Source organism: Dermacentor albipictus, chromosome 2 (assembly GCF_038994185.2).
Source record: "Dermacentor albipictus isolate Rhodes 1998 colony chromosome 2, USDA_Dalb.pri_finalv2, whole genome shotgun sequence".
Taxonomy (NCBI): Eukaryota; Metazoa; Arthropoda; class Arachnida; order Ixodida; family Ixodidae; genus Dermacentor; species Dermacentor albipictus.
The window spans coordinates 144,439,634-144,459,733 of NC_091822.1; the positions used below are offsets into that span (position 1 = coordinate 144,439,634).

Sequence of the window (20,100 nt, forward strand, 5' to 3'; positions counted from 1 at the left end):
ACAAAAAAAACATGGGCGAATACATACATACATACATACATACATACATACATACATACATACATACATACATACATACATACATACATACATACATACATACATACATACATACATACATACATACATACATACATACATAAAAAGAATATACCTGTCTTTCGGCTTCCCACAGGGCCATGTGGCTCTTTATCATTAAATCACATGTGCAAACGCGAGATTAGGCACATTTGTACTAAAGTTCGTGCGACAAAGCAGTTCGCGGAAAGTCACCGGCCCACCATACCAGCGAAGGTGGCCGGCTGAAGATGGTTTGTACGAAGATGGTTTGCACGCTTTTGGGCTAACCGCACTACTTGGCTTCGCTCAAGGTTGCTTTAATATAAACTCACTACTACCTGCAATCAACAAAAGAAAAAGGAGAGGCATTCGTTTGCGAAAACTAATTTTGTGCCATTTTAACGTTATTTCTTTAGCGTCACGTTATTTGAAGCGAACGTCGTCAGAAACGTAGGTAGCTTTACTAACGGCATTAATTTCTCTTTTCTTTTTTTGCAGAGGGTGGATCAACAGTCATAACAGCACCAGGAGGTATCGAAATCTTCATAAACTCACATTTTATCGCTTTCGGCGTCGCGCACGCGATAAGCACTTTAGAAGAGCCCGCGATAAGCTTTGCACTGCAAGAACGTATTATCCCGGCACAACTGCTGGGCCAGTGGGCTTTGGCTAGGGCTTGTAATATGATAAATAAAAAAGAATAGCAACGGTCAGAGCACCGGTGACCTGTTTAATAGGGTCATAGTTCGAACAAGTTAACATGCTGTCCATCATTCGCACAGTGTCCTAAGTGTCATTCCCACGGCTCACGCAAACACTAGAGTCATTCTCTCTAGAGTGTGTGTGTGTGTGTGTGTGTGTGTGTGTGTGTGTGTGTGTGTGTGTGTGTGTGTGTGTGTGTGTGTGTGTGTGTGTGCGCGCGCGTGTGTGTGTGTGTGTGTGTGTGTGTGTGTGTGTGTGTGTGTGTGTGTGCGTGCGTGCGTGCGTGCGTGCGTGTGTGCGTGTGCGTGTGTGTGTGTGTGTGTGTGTGTGTGTGTGTGTGTGCGCGTGCGTGCGTGCGCGCGCGCGCGCGCTTACCCAGACTGTTGGCAAGATTCATTGTCGTCGCACTTAACAGTGCGACCAAATTAGGTAACCGAAATCACCCAAGCGCGGTTGGCTTACGAGCGCGTTTCTACGAGCGTCCCACGCAGTAAGACTCACTAAGAACAACTTGGCTATTAATGCGATTAGCATTCCTAGGGTACTTCACGCACGTTTAGAAGACTATCGGGCTGTCGGGCTATCTAACCGGGTGTCAAAGCGTTTTTGCGCCAACTTGGATCACTGTTTACTATATTGTCCTTGGTAAAAACGGCTAGAGCATCAGACTCCTGTGCTGAGGGGAGCCGGTTCGAAACCGTCAGTCGGACAAATTTGGGGTCAATGGGTATGTGTCGTTAGGTATGTTCCCTCTTCAATGAATCTCTTCGACGCCAACTTGTACGGCAGGGTATGTTCCACAGGGTATATGTGGAACATACCCCGTGGAACACAAACCAAACCCGCGTCACATGTGTTTAGACAATCTCGTCTGAATATACAAGGTGCTTTATTTTTCTGCTAGCTGCCCCATTCTTTCTTTAAAGATTGCCCATGGCAGATAGCGCAATTCCAACCCTTGATTTAAATTTTACTCTCTGAGGCGGCCGTTACTTCTGTGAGAAATCAAGATGTTCCATCGAATCAATCACGTAATTATGCTAATTAACTTTGTAATTAATTACATTTCGCCGCATATGTCGAAGTACGAATCGCAGCCGCTGCGTTCGCACGGTGTATCCGCTTGGAATGAATTCTCTGGGCAGCGCCAGTTCCGAGATTTTAATTTTCAAAGTTTGCGGCGAAATGCATTGGCGTTCGTCGGAATATGTGGCGCAAAATAATTAACTTAAGATATAACTAGGGTAATTACGTTAATTACTCAATTGAACATATTGATCTCTCGTAGAAGTAATGGCCGCATCAACGTGTAATTTAGATCAAGGGTTAGGATTGTGATATCTGCCATGGACAATCTTCAAAATTTTGCTGCAGCTAAAAAAAAAAGGCACCCTGTATATTATCACACACGCCACACAAACTTCTTCGCGGGACCTCTACAAGGCACACCCCTTGCTCCTCATCTGTGCGACACTGGTGCGATTTGTTTGCTCCTGCTATGGCATAACCTTGCTGCAGTAAGAAACGGTAAAACGTTATTTTTTGGTAATCGATTCTGCATGTTGTATCTATTAACTTATCGTTAATTTCTATCTGCTGTTTCATCGCTCTGCTATCGTCGTTTTGACTTGTTACATAACCGTTCTGTACAGGAGGTCCCGATACGGCCGTTGACTATGGGACCTACATCTATATACTAAATACCTGAAAGAAGGCAAAATGAGACATCCACCCGTTCGTAGCAATTGCTACAAAGGAAACCCATACGGGTTCCTCGAAAGAAAAGCCTCATGGTTGAAGAAAAATTCGTCCTGGTCCGGGACCAGGACGAATTCTTCAACCATGAGGCTTTTCTTTCGAGGAACCCGTACGGGTTTCCTTTGTAGCAATTGCTACGAACGGGTGGATGTCTCATTTTCCCTTCTTTCATTACTTCTCTCCACCTTGCGGGTTTCCGCAGAACTACTACGTCAAATACTAAATACCTGTAGCGTTACTCAGGCTTTGATAATTAATTCTGACTCCGAACTGAGTAAAGTGTTCGTGACGGACTGAATCGTCTTCTTCAAGGCCGTTACCGAGACTCGGGAGAACAACAGCTGTACGCCACTCGAAGCTTCGTGTCTTTCCTCCCCAACCTCACTTAGGTGATACAGTGGAGATCGATTACCCTCCTCCCCATCCGCCCGGACCCGACCGACGCCCAACCACGCCACGGCATCCTGATCATTACACATCGAGACCGACGAGGAAACCCACACCTGGAGGAGGAGGAGGTGGAGGAGGAGGAGGAGGAGACGGCGGGGGAGGCGGAGGTGGACCGACGGCCGAAAGGATCACCTTCAGCTTCACTCACAAGCCTCGGCCTACCAGTGAGCAAACAGCGGTTCAATCAATCAATCAATCAATCAATCAATCAATCAATCAATCTATCTATCTATCTATCTATCTATCTATCAATAAATCAATAAATCAATCAATCAATTCACCAAACAGACAGTCAGTCAGTCGATCAACTCCTTTCACGTTTCTGCCCGAAATAAAAAAAAATGAAACTAACGTTTTTTTTTCTTTAGTAATAACCGGCCTATTACCGCGAAATTAGGAAACACAGGATTGAAAAAGTTCGTTCCCAGTGTAAAGTTATTTATTGTTTGTGTTTAGGGTCCCTTTAAACAGGGGCTGCTATTTTCGGGTTGAAATTAAGGTTGGCGCCTTACTGTGACACCAGGGCAGATTATAGCTACACAGTTAGACCTTTATGTAACGCAGTCGGCAAAAGTGGCTGTCTAGGATCAAATCGGCGCGATTGGATCTTAACGCACTCGGCGTTTGTATCAAACACGCGGGCGAGAGGGTCTTGCTGCTGCGTTTCAGCGACTGCTCTCGGCTGCGCGAACCAAGAAGTGCCCGTTCGCACGCAGCTGCAAGTAATTCAATCATCTTTAGGGCCGCTATTTTGTAGCGATGCCGTATGCCTTATTCTATGCTATTCTTATCATCCACCACACACGGCCGCCTGATCGCGTTGATAATGTGGGCAGACCGTCGCTCTGACCAGTGGCCAACCGCGAAAAGCCTGAAAAAGCATAGAATCGGAAAAGGCATCGCTACAAAATACCGGCCTAGATCTGCGTCCGCGGCAGGTGCTGCTATAGCGATATCCGATGAAACTCTTTCGTGGCGGCACAGCCAAATTACGCGCACGCGCTCGCACACCTCGCTGTAGTCTCGCACGCGCGGAAAGTTCTGCTCTTGCGCGCTCTACACTCTTAGAAATATTTACACCCTTTGGGGCGTATCTTGTCCCACAACGATAATCGTCATGTCTTGCCCGCGTTTCCTTTCTTTAACGCTGCGAGCCCGGTACTTCCCAGTCACGAACGGCATGCGCGTTATCAGTGTGACGCAGCTTCTCGAAAGGAAAGTAGCGAGCGCCGAGCTTTCATGAAAGGAAACTCGGGCAAAACAGATGACGATTATTGTTGTGGGACAAGATAAGCCCCAAAGGGTGTAAATATTTCTAAGAGTGTAAGAACAGTTGCACCCTTTGGGGTGTATATTCGCCACGCGACGATAATCGTCATCTGTGTTGCTTGCGTTTCCTTTCTTGAAAACGCTGCGCTCGTTACTTTCCTGTTGACAAGGTTCTGTCATGCTAATAACGGGCATGCCGTTTGTCACTTGGAAGGGCCGGCCTCGTAGCATTAAAGAAAGGAAACGCGGGCAAGACAGATGACACACGCATCTCCAAACTGGCGTCATTCTGGAAATTTCATTCGAAGAGAATTCGCCTTGCAAACTCACCGGATACAGTTCGTAAATTGCAGTACGTTCCGTAATGTACTTAGAATTAGTTATATGTTTATTTATTTAACTAGCTGGAGATGTGTTTCAATTTCCCATGCAAGTAATGCGCGCCTCCCTGAATAATCTAGCTCGAGTACTAGGATTACGTTATCTGCAACAGGCGATATTTAAGAATTCCGGGAAACTTAGAAATGATCACTCCCTAGATTATGATAGGGTAGGACGTTAGTAGCTTACAAAGGCTACGTGACTAACTGTCGCCAACTCGATTTGATGAGAACATCACGAGAAATCATCATCGCTGGTGGGCGGAATGGGTACAGGCGCTTTGGGTTTTTCAATTTAGACGCATGTTTAAGGAACACCGTTTCGGCACAATTAATGCGGAGGATGCGGCCGCGTCATCTTTCCTTTATTTGTCGAGGGCGGACATGCGTCGTTAATTTAACCCGACCTAGCTCTGCCTTTTCCGAGTAACTCAACTCTGTTCTTATTCAATCTCAATTTCTCTCTCCCTCTCCCTTTTCGCAGATGTTCCTCCGGGCGACTACTACGTGTGCACTACCGACTACTGCGAGGCGGAAGGTACTGGGCGCGACACCTAGCCGACGCGCTCTTTCACGCTTTTGCAGTGGCTATGTATATACTTCGAAAGCCGCGCTAGAAAATTCAGCAGCAATGTAACTGTACAGTCGCGATCAACTTGAAGGTGATCGCTCGAGCAGTGACCGAAACTAGGAGCAGCGCCACATTACGTCATCGCCGTCAGTCGAGAAGGAAGCATCAGATAGCTCCCCCCTCTCTCTTTTGCTGTTCCCTGAGCAGCTGTCACTCCCGTCACCCTTCACGAGACAACCTGCAAATTCATTTCGATTACCTTATCAGCTTTTTCACAGAGACGTCATTGTTAGCCAATGCACGCATGAAACATCGATGTACACACATCATTGCCATAAAAGGGAAACGAGCAAAAATGTGGCGTGTTAGTCTTGGGGGTGACGGCTGCAGCCTGGAAGAGCATAAAAGTGGAAGGAGGCAGCGAATTTTTATCTTCGCAGTTCCGAAATCGGCCGCTATGCTGCTTGGAAGGCCCGCCGGTAGATGCTCGCGCGGTCACCTTCAAATTGATCGCGACTGTACGTGCAAGAGAAATGCGCTAGCGGGGCCCCGCTCCTTGCGGGGTCCCGCATCCACGATTTCAACCCCGTTCTCCGCGCTGCAAGGCGTTGTTCAGGAGTTCGCTCCACTCGCTTCCTGCCTTTTCGAGGAGCGAAGTGCAACTGACGATCGTCCGGAGGAGACCCCCTTCAGTCATTTGTCAGTCATCTGTCAGTCATCTATCAGTCATTTGCGCTGTCTTGACACCTGCAGCGGCTGCTCTGCGGCGTTCCACGTTGCCTATGTAGTTTTCGCGTTCCGCTGTTCATCGTGACGGCCATCGGCAGTTAAAAAACTGCGAGTGCATGAAAGAAGTGCGAAAGAAGCTGGGATGCTACAAGCAGAGCGTAGAATAACGTCTTTTATTTTTTCGCCCCAGTGAAATGAGAAAGCACTTGACGCTTTTTGAAATAAACAATTCTTGCGCAATGTTTGCGTCCTTCGCACAAACGAAACTTTTGTTGTATGGAACTCTTACTTTCTATCCATTCTTCGAGTTCCGTATAAGCTGGGTCTACCGCAATGTAAGCAAGGTTACTTTTCTTTTTATTAACTATGCGGACTCCACACAACCTCCATGTTTCTCGTTGTTTAGAAATAAATTCTTCGATATTCTATTCAAAGGTCGTGTTTTTTCTTTCCCCTGAACGTACTTACTCGTTTCAATTAGGAAATTTCACTCTTCGAATGCCCCGTGTCAAGGAGTCGTTACGTGGTTCGGCTGCGCAGGGAGCTTCGTGTCGAGCACGTTGAGCGATTCGATAAAGCCGTGCGATGACTTCTACGACCACGTGTGCAGCAAGTTCCAGGCGGCGCACACGGTGAACCTGCAGAACGCCGACATCGTCAGCACCGACACGCTGCTCTTCAGGGCCATGGAGGATAACATGAAGTTCATCATCACCGGTACGCGCAGGCGCAATTTCGATAGCGTAGCGCGCACTAGTTACCGCGCCAAGAACGACCCAACTCAACCTTCGACAAATATACGTCCAATGCCGAATCGTCGCGGCAAGCCTCTCTGATGCATTTTCACCCTATAGTTCGTCTAACTCTTTATCAGTGCGAACGTACTTCAGAGACGTCTCATTTAAACGCATTTCCGCGCGATACTCCAGGTGGAGTGTGTAGCGATAACCAGCATTAAGTCTTGATTGATATAAGCTAAACATTTCGACAGAATTGCCTGTCTGGTTGGGAAATTGATTAGAACTTGAGACTGACTCCAACCAAATAACTGAATTTTATTAGCCCGACGTTTCGGAGCCCATTCGGCTCCTTCTTCAGGGGGTTGTTCTTCGGGGGGTGGCGGTGTGCCTCTTTTAAAGCGTCTTTTTTGAAGAAAGGAGGGGGGGGGGGACACGGGAGGTGGGGAGACACTCCACAGACGGAAAGGTGGGGGGGAACAAAAGGAAAGGGGGGTTTGTGTTGTTGACCGCTTCCAAGGAGCTGCGATGACCGGTGCTGGGTGGAGTGCTCACGAGGGTGCCCTTGATGGGCCGCGGGGGGGGGGGGGGGGGTTACAGGGTCGCGCCGACGTTCTGTGTTGGTGAAACGAGCGGGAGTCTATCTGGCTGTGCGTCCTTTTCTTCTTTTCGTCATGTCGCCAAGGCCATGGACATAGACCGAGGGTAGGTTGCCCTTCACACGGTTTATGTTATTCTCCGTATTCTGAATGTGCCATGACTCCAGTAGTAGTCTCTTTCGCCAGTTCGTTTCTGTTTGAAGGATTTCAGTTTCCTTGAAAGCAATTTTGTGGTCGGCGACTTCAGAGTGTTCCGCGACGGCGCTGCGAATACGGTTGAATGTCCTGACGTCGTTCTCGTGTTGTCTGGTCCTTTCTTTTAGATTTTTGGTTTCCCCGATGTACGACGCCGGACAGTCAGCACAACTGATTTTGTAGACGACGCCTTGAGCTTTTTCTTTTGGTGGACGATCTTTTGGTTTAGGGAGGAGGATATTGAAAGTGTTTATTGGTTTGTGCGCCACTTTGAGGCCTTCTTTTTTTAATATTCGGCTGAGCGCTTCGCTGGTACCTCCGATGTACGGGATGGACACTCGCTTCTGGGGTTGGGGAGAAGTAAACGGCTGAAGGTCCCGCATTTTGTTTCTTCTTTTTTGTTGTCTGGTTGTCTTTCGAATGAAGTCATCTGTGTAGCCATTCCTCTTAAGTTCGTTGAGAACCGTTCTCTTTTCTTTCTTTAGATCCGATTCCGATGAGGAATGAGTTTCGGCTCGTTTGAATAAAGAATTTACAACAGACGCCTTGTGGTTTGCCGGATGGTCGGATTGGAAATGAAGATAGCGGCCTGTGTGGGTTGGTTTTCGGTAGACTGAAAATTTTAGAATGCCGTCTTTTCGTGTAACTTGTACATCTAAGAATGGGAGTGATCCGTTCTGTTCGCGCTCATATGTGAACTGTATATCCGGGTCTATGGAGTTTAAGTGTTTCTGCAAGTTTTCGACTTGGCTCGTCTTCACGATGCAAAAACAATCATCCACGTACCTGAGGAAGACTTTTGGTTTCGGGAAAAAAGTATTTAAAGCTCTCTCCTCGATGCTCTCCATAGTCAAGTTAGCCATGGCAACGGAAATTGAGGCCCCCATAGGAGTTCCTTTGACCTGTTTGTAGTAGCTGCCTCGGAAGGTGAAATAGGTATTGGACAGGCACAGTTCGAGAAGGCGGCAGATCTCGTCTACACTCAAAGGGGTTCTCTCACTGAGCGTATCGTCACGTTCCAGTGCATCTCTAGTTGCGGAAACAGCCAACTTAATGGGTACTCTTGTGAACAGAGAGATTACATCAAAAGAGACCAGACATTCATCATCTTCGATACGGATTTTTGATGTGAGTTTGATGAAATTCTCGGAGTCGCGCACGTGCGATGCTGTCCTTCCGGTGAGTGGTGATATGATCTGATGCAAGTAAGTGGATAGTGATCGTAGTGGGGAACACGAAAAGTCTACGATTGGTCGTAAGGGGATTCCGGGTTTATGGAGTTTTGGCAAGCCGTAGAAAGCTGGAGCGGATCCGTTCCTACAGATTAATTTTAGGTAGAGATTTCGAGAATTTGGGTGGCTGCGGAATATTTCAATCAGCGTCTTGTTCAGCAACGACTGAGTTCTCGTAGTGGGGTCTTTCTTTAGTCTCTCGTAATCTTGGCTGTCAAGTAGGGCGGACGCCTTATCCTCGTAGTCCTTTATGTTCAAAACAACGGTTGAGTTCCCCTTGTCCGCCGGTAGGATCACAATGTTGGTATCTTCTTTCAGCGTTCTCATTGCTTTTATTTCGTCGGAAGTTAAGTTGCGTTCTCTTCTGCGGTTGTTATTGGACCTTATTATGCCGATTGCTTTCAGTCTGACCTGTTCCCGCACTTTGGGGTCTAGTTGCTGGATGCCGCTCTCAAGGGCGGCGATCATCTTGGGGAGGGGTGGGTTATCTGTCGTAACATTGAATTTTTGACCTTTTGCCAGGATTGAAGTTTCTTCGCTTGAGAGCTTTCTCGATGATAAATTGGTTACTGTGTGCTTGTTTAACACTCCTGTTTTCTCGTTTTCGTTGATTAGGGAAGAGAATTTCTTCTTCTGCGTTTGACTGTGTTTCATTTCCTCTGAGGACGCTACGGCCTTTGCAAACGATTCAATTGATGAAAAGAGATGGGGTACCTTGTGTTCAAGTTGTCTTCTGGCGAAGAACGCGTCGACTTCTTTCTTCCGGATCAACATGTGGCACTCATGTATCCGTGCTGTCACCAATCTTTGCTGGGCCTTGTCGATGATGTCCCGGCCTTCTGGTGTGTTGATTGGTTGGCGTAGCTGGAGACTTCGTGGCACGACGTTCTTGTCTTTGCATTTCCGGGTGAAGTCTAGGTGTGTCTTGAAGGTGGATATTCCTTTCACTGCTTTTATATAGTTCTTTGCAAGTTGCACTGCCTCTAGCCCGAAGTCTGCACGTAAAGACTTGAAGCTAAACATTTCGACAGAATTGCCTGTCTGGTTGGGAAATTGATTAGAACTTGAGACTGACTCCAACCAAATAACTGAATTTTATTAGCCCGACGTTTCGGAGCCCATTCGGCTCCTTCTTCAGGGGGTTGTTCTTCGGGGGGTGGCGGTGTGCCTCTTTTAAAGCGTCTTTTTTGAAGAAAGGAGGGGGGGGGGGAACACGGGAGGTGGGGAGACGAACGTACAACGTACAATATAAACGAACGTACAAGACGTATACAAGCCCTGGGCGTTTCGGCGTCTCGAACAGTCCGAACTTCCACCGTTGTCCGAGCGATAGCTTGAAGAACTCGGCTTCGTTTCTGGCCGGAGTCACGAGAACGTTCGTCGCGACGCCGTACCCTTACCCCGGTATGCAGAAATGCAACTTAAGTCGAAGCCCATGCTTGACTTGATCCGAGTGACGCCTATCGGGAACGCGCCGAAGGAAACGCAGTGAGCGTCTTTGGGCACGTTAACGCCAGGCGTCATCTAAATCAAGTCAAGCATGTGGTTCGACTTAAGTTGCATTTCTGCACACGGGGGTTAAAATCGCACGCTTGTCGTTCTTCCGTCCATGTCGACTGTATACTCGCCGACGCGCAGGCCGTCAAGGGGGCACGGAGAAGCTCTACAACCTCTACAACGGCTGCCGGGATACATGTGAGTGCACGTGACTTTTTTCTTCCTTTTTTTTTATCTAGTAAGACAGATCGCGAGGATTCTGAGACAAACTATACGTTTCGATGACGAATGTACCAGCACAACACAAACTGCGATTGTGTTTTCCAGAACTGAAATGGCCCGTCGTTCCGGTCGTTTGTCGTTATTGTGGAGTGAGCGTGAATCGTTTCGACAAGTGTCACCAGCGCCGCTGCCTATCTTACCGCTTTTGCGTTCTCTTTTTTTTTTTTGCCCGGCGGAACGGATTACTCATTCGTTACACGGACAATGAGCTGTAACGAAACGCGCCGCTAGCAGGTCATCTGTCGTGTCCTCCACGGCGCTGTGATTGGGTGGCACTGAGTCTCGTCACCGGTGTTAGCCAATCGGAAGAGAGATTTAGTGAACGTATGGTATGCGCGTACCCGTGCCGCGTGTCCCTCCGCGTTTGAGCGCCATCTCGAGAGGGCAGTGCGCGCTCCAGTACCGTAACAGTACCGGCGTTAGTTTGAAATAGAAAATAAATTAGACGACACATGCACCGGCAGTTTGCAGTTGTGACATCGTGCTAGTAGGTGGATGTTTCTGTTGCGAAGCAGGTCGAGAACGTGAGCGCGATAAATGTCGCTTCTCTACACTTGCAGGTGGTGGAGCGTCTATATTGTTGCTTAGCTGAACGCAATAAGGCTTAGAAGTTATTTTATAGAAGGAACAATTATAGAATCACAGTTACCACCACAGTTACAGAAGCGAAAGCGTAGAAAAACAAATTGCAGGGTCACAAAATAAAAAAGATCGAAATTCGCACTCGCTGTTTCTTGCGAGGTTTATTTTTCTCACCTCGCAAGGAACAGTAAGAAAGGCGAAATACTATGTATAAAACAAATAAAGAATGCCTAAATATGAATACAGAAACCGCCAGTACAAGGTGACGTCCATATGCCGTTGACAAAAAGGCCTCCCTGCAGCAGGGCCAACCTCTCCAGTTAACGTCCATCTTTCTCTCCCAGTGTAATCAGTGCAGTATGTGGCCTGCCAGCAGCCGCCTACCGCGGTCATGTTGTTTGTCGACGAATTGAATTCTTGCATGACCCAAGCCGTACATCTCGGCTTAGTGTGAATCGTCGGTGTAGACTGTGTTTTAAACATTACCTACAATCTTCGCATGGTTAGAGGACTACTACAAATGTAAGCTTAAATGGACAAGAAACATAAGTAAGAACGCTGCGCGCTCACGTAGATTTATTTTGAACTTTTTGTCCCCCGGCATGTCGTCATTGCTGTCATATGCAAATTACTGTAATAACCTGCCACGTAGCGCCACACGGAGCCTGGTGTCATTTAATGAATGCCACTGCATAAAAATCTGTTAAATTTCCTATGTGACACTGGTATGAAGCACAGCAAGCACGCGTGCACATACTGACCCATCAATGTTGACGAAACCTGAGGAGAAAGGATGACGTGGTGTACGAAGGGGGTACGTGCAAGTTTAACAAGCACCCACTTTATAAGACGGGACAGAATAAGGCAGAAACAGTATAACACTTGTCGTATGTGTGTGCTTTCTTGTTTCTTCTTCGAAGACAATGTCTTCTTTGGGGACTTCAGATTGATTTGGGTATCTGCACATGCCGCACACACAGGCCCACGTATTTCGGTTTACACTGCTCGTGTGGATCGAGTGTATAAACCGAAATTATCCGCACGCCCGCACGTGTGCGGAAGGCCGTGCGGGTTGAGAGTTTACGCTCGAGCCGCCCACCGCCGCAAGCCGCACCGCACGCTTGCGGTCGCGCGAAAAATTCCGCGTATCCAGCACTTGTGCCCAAATTACCATTTACACTGTGTGCACAGTGTATACCTTACACATTGTAAACCGAAATTTGTGCACAAGTGTTTGATACGTGCAATCTTTCGCGCGACCGCACGCGTGCGGTGCGGCTTGCGGCGATGGGCGGCTGGAGCGTAAATCGACCTTTAGGAAACGCCGTGCCGCCTTGACGAGTGCCCCTTATTCGTCCCGAATGTCCTTCTCAATGACGACGGCGAGAACCGATGCGGCGATGCGCGCTGACCTCTGGGCCCTTGGTCGGCAGCGTCCAAGCCCTCGGAGCACGCGAACAAGGAGTTCAACAGCATCAAGGACGACGCCGGCCTGAGCGGCTGGCCGTTCCTGGACTCCTCGGACGCCAGCAACTACGACGCCGTGTGGACGGCGGCGGCCAAGCTCTGTCGGCTGCTGGGCATTCACGCCTTGGCCAAGCTCACGGTCGAGCCGGACCCCGAAGAGGTCGACAAGTTCGTCATTGCGGTACGCTGGTGGCGCGCGCGCTGGTAGTAGCGTCGGTGACGTCACGTTGACGCACGGGTCCCGCATTCGAGCGCGAAGTTTAAAAAAAAGAAAACTGAAACTTTGCCTTGCGTATTCTGTGCTAGCGAAGTAGTTTTAGCGCAGCCACGGGCACAAGTAGTGGCACAAGACACACCGAGACACCAATCACTAACCGTGTGTGTCAGCGCTAAAACAATTTCGCTATACGATGAACCAGCTCGCTCAAATCACCACCCTGACTGTATATATCTCTGCTAGTTACCGACCCTTTCCCGCCATGGATACATATTCGGTCTTAAGGTAACGTTTTACTCATGTAAACAACTTTAGTTAACCTATTTATCTCCGAATAGCTTGATGGCGGCGGGCTTAGTAGTGCCGCCTTATGTCAAGAACATGACGGATTTTGCACTATACTTGCACGTAGAATAAACTGTGCTTGTTGCGGCGTTCAGTAACGAGTAATGCGCTTATACAGGTCGCAGCTACGCGGGAAACGTGTCTCGTAATAGAGCTTATGGGTGCTATATTTCGGGTCTGCGTTGATCGAATAAACGTGTTAGGTTGATCGGCGCCATCGATCGCGAGCAACGTAAAGCATGTCTCGGTATAGCCTCCCCGTGGAGCGCTATTTTGATTCTGACGTTGCTGAATTTAAGCAAAAAAGTTTCGCATCCGGTACGCCAGCGTAAATGTCGCAAATACACAGGAAAACGAAAAGGATCCGACGCACACATGCGTCCAGTGTGAAGCAGGCGGTGGTGCTTGCGGTTTTGCTAAAATGGCTGATCTCCGCCCTAAAGACAGCGCTTGCACGAAGGGAACAAAGCCGGGTTCGCACGCATGCGCAGTTGGACGAGCCGGACGTGTACCTGCGCAAGAGCGACGTGCACCTCGACAAGATGGTCAACTGGTACTCGGAGGCCGTGACGACTGCGCTGAAAGAGGGCTCCAGGATCGCTGGCACGTCGGACGCCTCGAGCCACGCCAGCAGCGTCGTCACCTTCGCCAAAAACCTCGTCAAGGTTCGACTCCTTCCTTGCATTTTGTCGCAGCCTCCGGCGATACTAACACCCCGTATTCTATACAACGTTCCCTCCGCGCAACGCTTCGCATAAACTCAAAAGAACTGGATGACAGCGCCTTTCCTTGACAGAAGCGGTCACTGCGCTTCATTGACATTCCACGGCAATTCTCGAGAAACGCGGCGTCTTTTTCAGTCGAAGTGCGCCGTTGTGCTCAACGCGGTGGAGTGGAGCTTGAAGTAGGCGACCGTTTGAGAAGGACGCGTATACAAAGAGGTGGAATCGTTCAACAACTGTGCGCTTTCATCTGTGACGCTAAACTCTGCAAGTTTAATCTGGTTTCTGATTGCTAAACTCTGAAGCAAGCTACCATTCAAGTTTGAGTGCACGTTAGAGTTTGACTGCTTGTTTTCTATTAACCCGTCGGTTTGGTGTAAGTTACGTACGTGTTAGAATCCGGTAAAATACTGCTGACTGAAGCATCGGTGAAATTGTACGTTTCTTCTACTACTTCCTTTAATTCGACCGTTTGGATGATACGATCAATCCCACCGGTTTTGTCAAAGTCGAATTTGTGGAAGAGGAACTTATTACAGAACGAACAAATTTACACGTGCATTCCGGCAAAAAATAAATTGCGTTGTTCACCTCAAGGATTATAGATTCCCGAAATTATATTATGAGAAAAACAGGCTTGCGAATATTATTCACAAAACCGCAAATTTAACTGGTGCCGGGACGGCGGCACAACGTACCTAAGACTGGCTGTATGCAAACGAGGCTTTAGACGTACAGCGAGCACGACGTCACGTTTTTCACTTTGCTGAGTGGCTACGGTGTTGGGCTGCTGAGCACGAGGTCGCGGGATCGAATCCCGGCCACGGCGGCAGCATTTCGATGGGGGCGAAAACACCCGTGTACTTAGGTTTAGGTGCACGTTAAAGAACCCCAGGTGGTCGAAATTTCGAGAGTCCTCCACTACGGCATGCTTCATAATCAGAAAGTGGTTTTTGGCACGTAAAACCCCATAGTTCACATGTTTTTAACGGTTTGCATTATTGCGAAGGGTGCAGTGGAGTCTCACTGACCCGCATGACACCCCAGCTTTCGCCACACTTTCGCTTCAGAGCTTGAGCCTACCGGACAAGACGATCATGGGAACAACCATATACGTGACGAAGATGTCCAAGGAAATTCCTATGAAGTTGCAGAAGGTGAGAGACAAGCGCTACTACTTTATTATTTACATTACTCGACCGGTTTTGGAATGGAATCTTGATACGCCGAGAAACAAGAACGTGCGAGCTCATTCATTGGCCTTCGTTGTTCCGGAGCGTGTGAAGGCGAACGCCATCAGCAAAAAAAGCACTCTCGTAGAGAGACGCTAATTGCATAAGATACATGACGTTATTTGTTAGTCCTTTCTGTATTTTTGCGTAAATTTCCAAACACTCGCAGTTTTCCAACCAGAGCAATGCAATTACTCTCTGTGCTCACGGTCCTCTATGCTCTTTGTACTCTTAGCTTGCGTGATCACTGTGAATTGCTGCCATCCTAACGGGATGTTGTGTTCAAAATGATCCATTTGCAAAGTCATAAAGCCCGTCTGAAGCCAGACGGATCAAGCCTGGGTAAATTTACGTGCTGCGCTCATCATTCCCTCCATGCTGGCCGAACGGCGGTGTTACTGCAGCGCCCGTAAGCGCTAGACACAGGAACCAGAGTTCCCTCAAATAATTTTTGTAGAAAACATTGTGGTTCACACCGTGAGCCGTGATGGAAAGGCTGTCAATCAGGATTTCCCAAGAAGTTATCAGACAGCGCGAAAACATAACAGGGTGTCGTCTCTACTTTGAAATATCCATATCGGTTACCTTTCAAGTCACAGATTTCAATAGCTCCTGATCAGAACTACAGGTAATTTCCTTTCATTAAGCAAATGATTATTCATTTATTAACTGCAGGAAGCTTGAAAGTAATTAGGAGTTTTCCATGGTAGACGATATGAGTAGCACAACAGCATGGTGTTCCATTAAGGCCCATCTTATTGCCACTGGTGGTGTTTTGGGACGTTATTTGGGAGAAGGTATCGAGCCAATGGTGGTCCGCGGGTGGGGGCATATATGGGTACGCGCGCGGTGGTGACGAACTCTGTGGCCTTGGATGGCGTCGTGTTTAAGCTTGCCTCAGGCTAGGCAAAGAAATGATTCGCATATGAAAAAAAAATGTGTTCAAAGTAAAAAGAAAGACGCTAACAGTATGCTACTGGGTTTCTAAATGCACACGCGCCGAGTCCCGCCATTTTAAAGCGACAGCACCATTACTAGGGTTTTAACCGTGTCACTTCGGGAGGCAGGCAGGCATGTCAGTAATGTGATGTCGCGCTGCGGTCGCGCTGCTGAGCCCGACGCTGCGGGATCAAATCCCGGCCGCGGCGGCCGCGTTCCGGTGGGGGTGAAATGCAAAAAAAAGCACCCGCGTACTGTTTTTACATGATGGTTTTGGCACCTAAAACGCCCAAAATTAATTGAACGCTAGGAATTGGTGGCCCTCAAATAGTCTTCTATTTGCTTGCTGGGCGGTCGGTCGGTCAGTTTTGATCGGACGCTTTTGTAAACTGAGGAAGGTGGGATGGAAATGCCGTATTGGCTTCTCAGGTGCTCCTGAACTTGATTTTTTTTAAAACGAAGTTTTATTGTCTGTGTTTTCCGGAATTGTGGTTGAAAATGTTCGTTGTAATAGAGGGGTACGGTCTGCGCTCTTGGTTTGTGGTGACGACATGGTAATCAAGGGGAGAGGCAAGAGAAACTGGAATTAGGGCAAATTGAAATGGCGCGGACAGAGATGTCTGCCAAGGGTACTTTTGCACGGAGCCCAGGTATTTCTCTTTTTTTGTGCTGTTACTCACCTCTACTGTATAATTTAGAACGCTAAAAGTGAATAAGGGAGTACATCTGTTCATAACTCAAACACTTACACCCCTGTTGGGTGTAAAGGTGTGAGTTAGATTTACATCGTTATTCACTTCTATAGGTCGTAAATTTTTTACGGTGTCGTGGTCTTGTCCGCAGTTGGAGATATGCGGGACGGAGCGCTGTGGGTAACCTGCTTGTAATCTTGCGTCAGTACTATAGGTAAAGGCTGTTCGCTCCTATGAAGACGTCGGCTCGCTTTCAAGTTTTGCATCTCTACATCTCTACATCTCTACATCTCTACATGTGTATGGTCCGCCAGGACACGTACGAAGAGTGCCAACCTTCGCAGTTTTCGGGGTCGTGCCCGTCTTCACTTTCTTTAAGGCGGACTTTGGCTGCTCGTGCGTATTCCTGCGGACCATTATCCCCCGGACATTCTTCTAGTTTGGTTTTTTTTCCAATTTATCCAAGTCTCCCCAATTTCGTAGTTTTCGTAATCCTTCGTAATCAGTTTCTTCCTCTTCATTTGGTGTGACCTCTGGTGGTGTCTGTATCAGTAATGTGCGATCTGAACGAGGAATCGGCGCGTTGTACGCGAGTATCGTTAAATAGTGACCGTGAAATCACCTGTGCTTCGCTCGATGAAACAATAAATCACGACAAACAACTTGTAAATATAACGCCGGCAATTATGAATCTGTAAGGCCGACAGAAATCTCAAATAATGAAGGACGCGCGATATTCAAAGACATTGATTTTATTAATTTTTTATTTGCCCTTCATCGTTTCAAAGCAGCTGCGTATGCGCCATGAGATGCTCCGGCATATATATTTAAAATTTTGACTGATAATGTAGTGCTGAGGAGCACCTTCGTTCAGCGGAATAAAACAATAATCCATGACATAAAATGTGCTTGTAAACATAGGCTCATATCGGTCTCCTTAAAGCGCCCTGATCTCATAATCATTTTCAAACGGCTTCCTTGATTTTCCGATTTTTTTAAATATTTAGAATATTCATTCTTGGACTGTTGGGCGTGTGCCACTGGGTATACGGGCACATTCTTCGGCGTTCCTCCAGACTGGGAATGCGTCAGTGGGACTCAGTCTTTGGTGTATTAAGCACGAAATGCTTTTTACCTCCCGCTGTCGGCGACCTTAAAGTGACCTTGAGCCAAAAGCCAGAGCCGTTATCCGGGCTCTCAAACGAGAACATCCGGGCAAGTTGCGAGAACAAAACGAGATCATCCGGGCAACCAGTCAATACTTAAGAAAATGTGATCGCTGGCCCCCAACCCGTTGTCCAGGGCCACATTGCGTACGCCGGTTACTTCCTTAATAGCTTACAAACATATTGCTTCCGTGTTCTTCCTAATGTTTGTTCATAATATCACTCGAGCTGTAACTTCTAGTGGGCTGAAGTTTTATTTGTCATTTTCAATAGGCGACCTTCAGAAAGCAGATACAGTGTACCATACAAATTATTGTCATCTCTTGGCGGTGAGACAGAGTTGCCAGCGCTTTTTTTGAACGCCGGCGGTCCGTGAGTTCCGCGGAGCGGGTTTTGCGTCGCCTCGGGAGGTGACGTCATGCTGCCTGTCGTGCCGCCTTCAGTCGGTTTTTTTTTCTTCTAGTTGGGCAGCGTCGATATGGACCAGTGTACAGTAGGGCACGGTGCGGTGGGGGGGGGGGGGGGTCGTTGCGAGCATGCACTACACCCGTGTTAAGATTGTGGCTAGCGTCATCTGCAAGCATTCAGCTTTGTTTGTTGTCACTTCATGCTTGCAACTACTCTCGATCAGGGGGATAGCCAGCAATTTTTTCTACAAACGCAATATGTGTAATCGTATAGACCTCTCATCACCCGCCCTTTCTTCGACGAACATCACAGAGCGCTTTACTCCTCGTGACATCTATGAGTCAACGCTAAACACATTTCTACGCATCTGATCAGGTTGTTTGGTTTTATCGTTGTATTTGTCGAAGCACTTCACCAAATGTTTGCTTGCAGATTCAAATATTTGCGTTGTATCCGTATAACTTCGTTTGTATCTACTGGCGGCTGGTTGTTTTGAATTCTTTCTCTATAGCTCAGAAGCACTGTCCAGTTGTTGTACAAAACAAGTTCATTATGTTTTGCTGCATTTATTTTGCCCGTTACACAAACGAACATGAACCGGTTCAAACCGGTTTGAACTGGAACTTAACCGTTTTTCGCTGAAACGGAACGAAAACTCGAACGAAAGAATTTTGCTTCGACATCCTGCCGCTTACTTAAGTTTACATAGGAGAAGTCTGCCATCCCGGTACATGGACCTATCGCAACGCGCTCAGTTTTGATTTGTCATCCACTCCCTCCAGCAAGGCAGCAGGGCCAACGTGAGCACACCTGCCATAGTTGCTTAGTTGCTATGGTGTTGGGCTGCTAAGCACGAAGTTGCGCGATCGAATCCCAGCCACGGCGGCCGCATTTCGTTGGGTGTGAAATGCGAAAACCGCCGTATACTTAGATTTAGGTTCACGTTAAAGAACCCCAGGTGGTCCAAATTGCCTTATATCCGTGTCACACGGGCCACTCGGATCTCCTTCAAACTTCCAGTTAGCTCCGTGTCACACGGCCTATAAGCGAGCTTTTGAAAGCTGCCGCTAGGGGCCCATTAGGCGATGCTCACCTCGTACGCAGTCATGAAAGAAACACGTTATATATTGCTAAAAAGTTTTCGTTACTTGTCGTTTCTTGCAAAATACAATTATTTATGCATTGCATTTTAAAAATGTCATCTATCTTAAAGACAAAAAATTCCGAGAACGCCCGGTTCGAGAGTCGAATGTAGCTGCTCAACTAAAATAACTTTGTCAGTGCTTAAATACTATATTACAGTTATAATTGCTGTTTATAAAACAGTTATAATTACTGGTTATAAACAGTTATAAAACAGTTATAATTGGTGGTAAAAGTGAAATGAATAAAAATGAGGGTGATTTCTTGACTCGAAATTCAAGCACCCTGGGAACAAGAGTACTCCCTTCAGTCCGCAAGGGAGATCTTCCATCTCCTTTTGCTAGGAACACGGCGCGCATCTCCCTCGAGATAATGACGTCCTTGGTTGAAGGGAGTTAAAACGAGTTTAGCCGCGTCCGTGTGACAGGCGTATTAGTCACACACTACTGCGTGCGTCATAATCAGATCGTCGTTCCGTCACGTAGAACGCCATAATGTTTTGAACGTAAACGCAACGTCATCGTCATCCCAACATTGGCCACCCGTGTGGCAACGCTCTTTTCAACGACTGGCTCTCTATTTAACATGGCTTTAATGCCAACTAGGCAGCTGCCGTTTCTACACAATGTCTGGCAGCAGCGGTGATTGAACTTACCGCTCCAGAACAAGTGTGCTTTCCCCCTCAGCGAGAAGTATCCCCGCCGGGCATCGCCTCTACTAATCGCG

The 20,100-nt window shown here is 47.6% G+C and overlaps 1 protein-coding gene across 1 annotated transcript in view; it reads left to right on the plus strand.

Moving 5' to 3' along the window:
• LOC135904660 (membrane metallo-endopeptidase-like 1) overlaps positions 1-20,100 on the plus strand; it is an 80,375-nt gene that overhangs the window by 36,521 nt on the left and 23,754 nt on the right. Inside the window, exons 7-14 of the mRNA XM_065435545.2 lie at positions 559-591; positions 2,910-3,134; positions 5,104-5,157; positions 6,460-6,636; positions 10,321-10,377; positions 12,477-12,691; positions 13,564-13,737; positions 14,865-14,951. Coding sequence (XP_065291617.2) covers positions 559-591; positions 2,910-3,134; positions 5,104-5,157; positions 6,460-6,636; positions 10,321-10,377; positions 12,477-12,691; positions 13,564-13,737; positions 14,865-14,951 — 1,022 coding nt within the window. The remainder of the gene's footprint in view (positions 1-558; positions 592-2,909; positions 3,135-5,103; positions 5,158-6,459; positions 6,637-10,320; positions 10,378-12,476; positions 12,692-13,563; positions 13,738-14,864; positions 14,952-20,100) is intronic.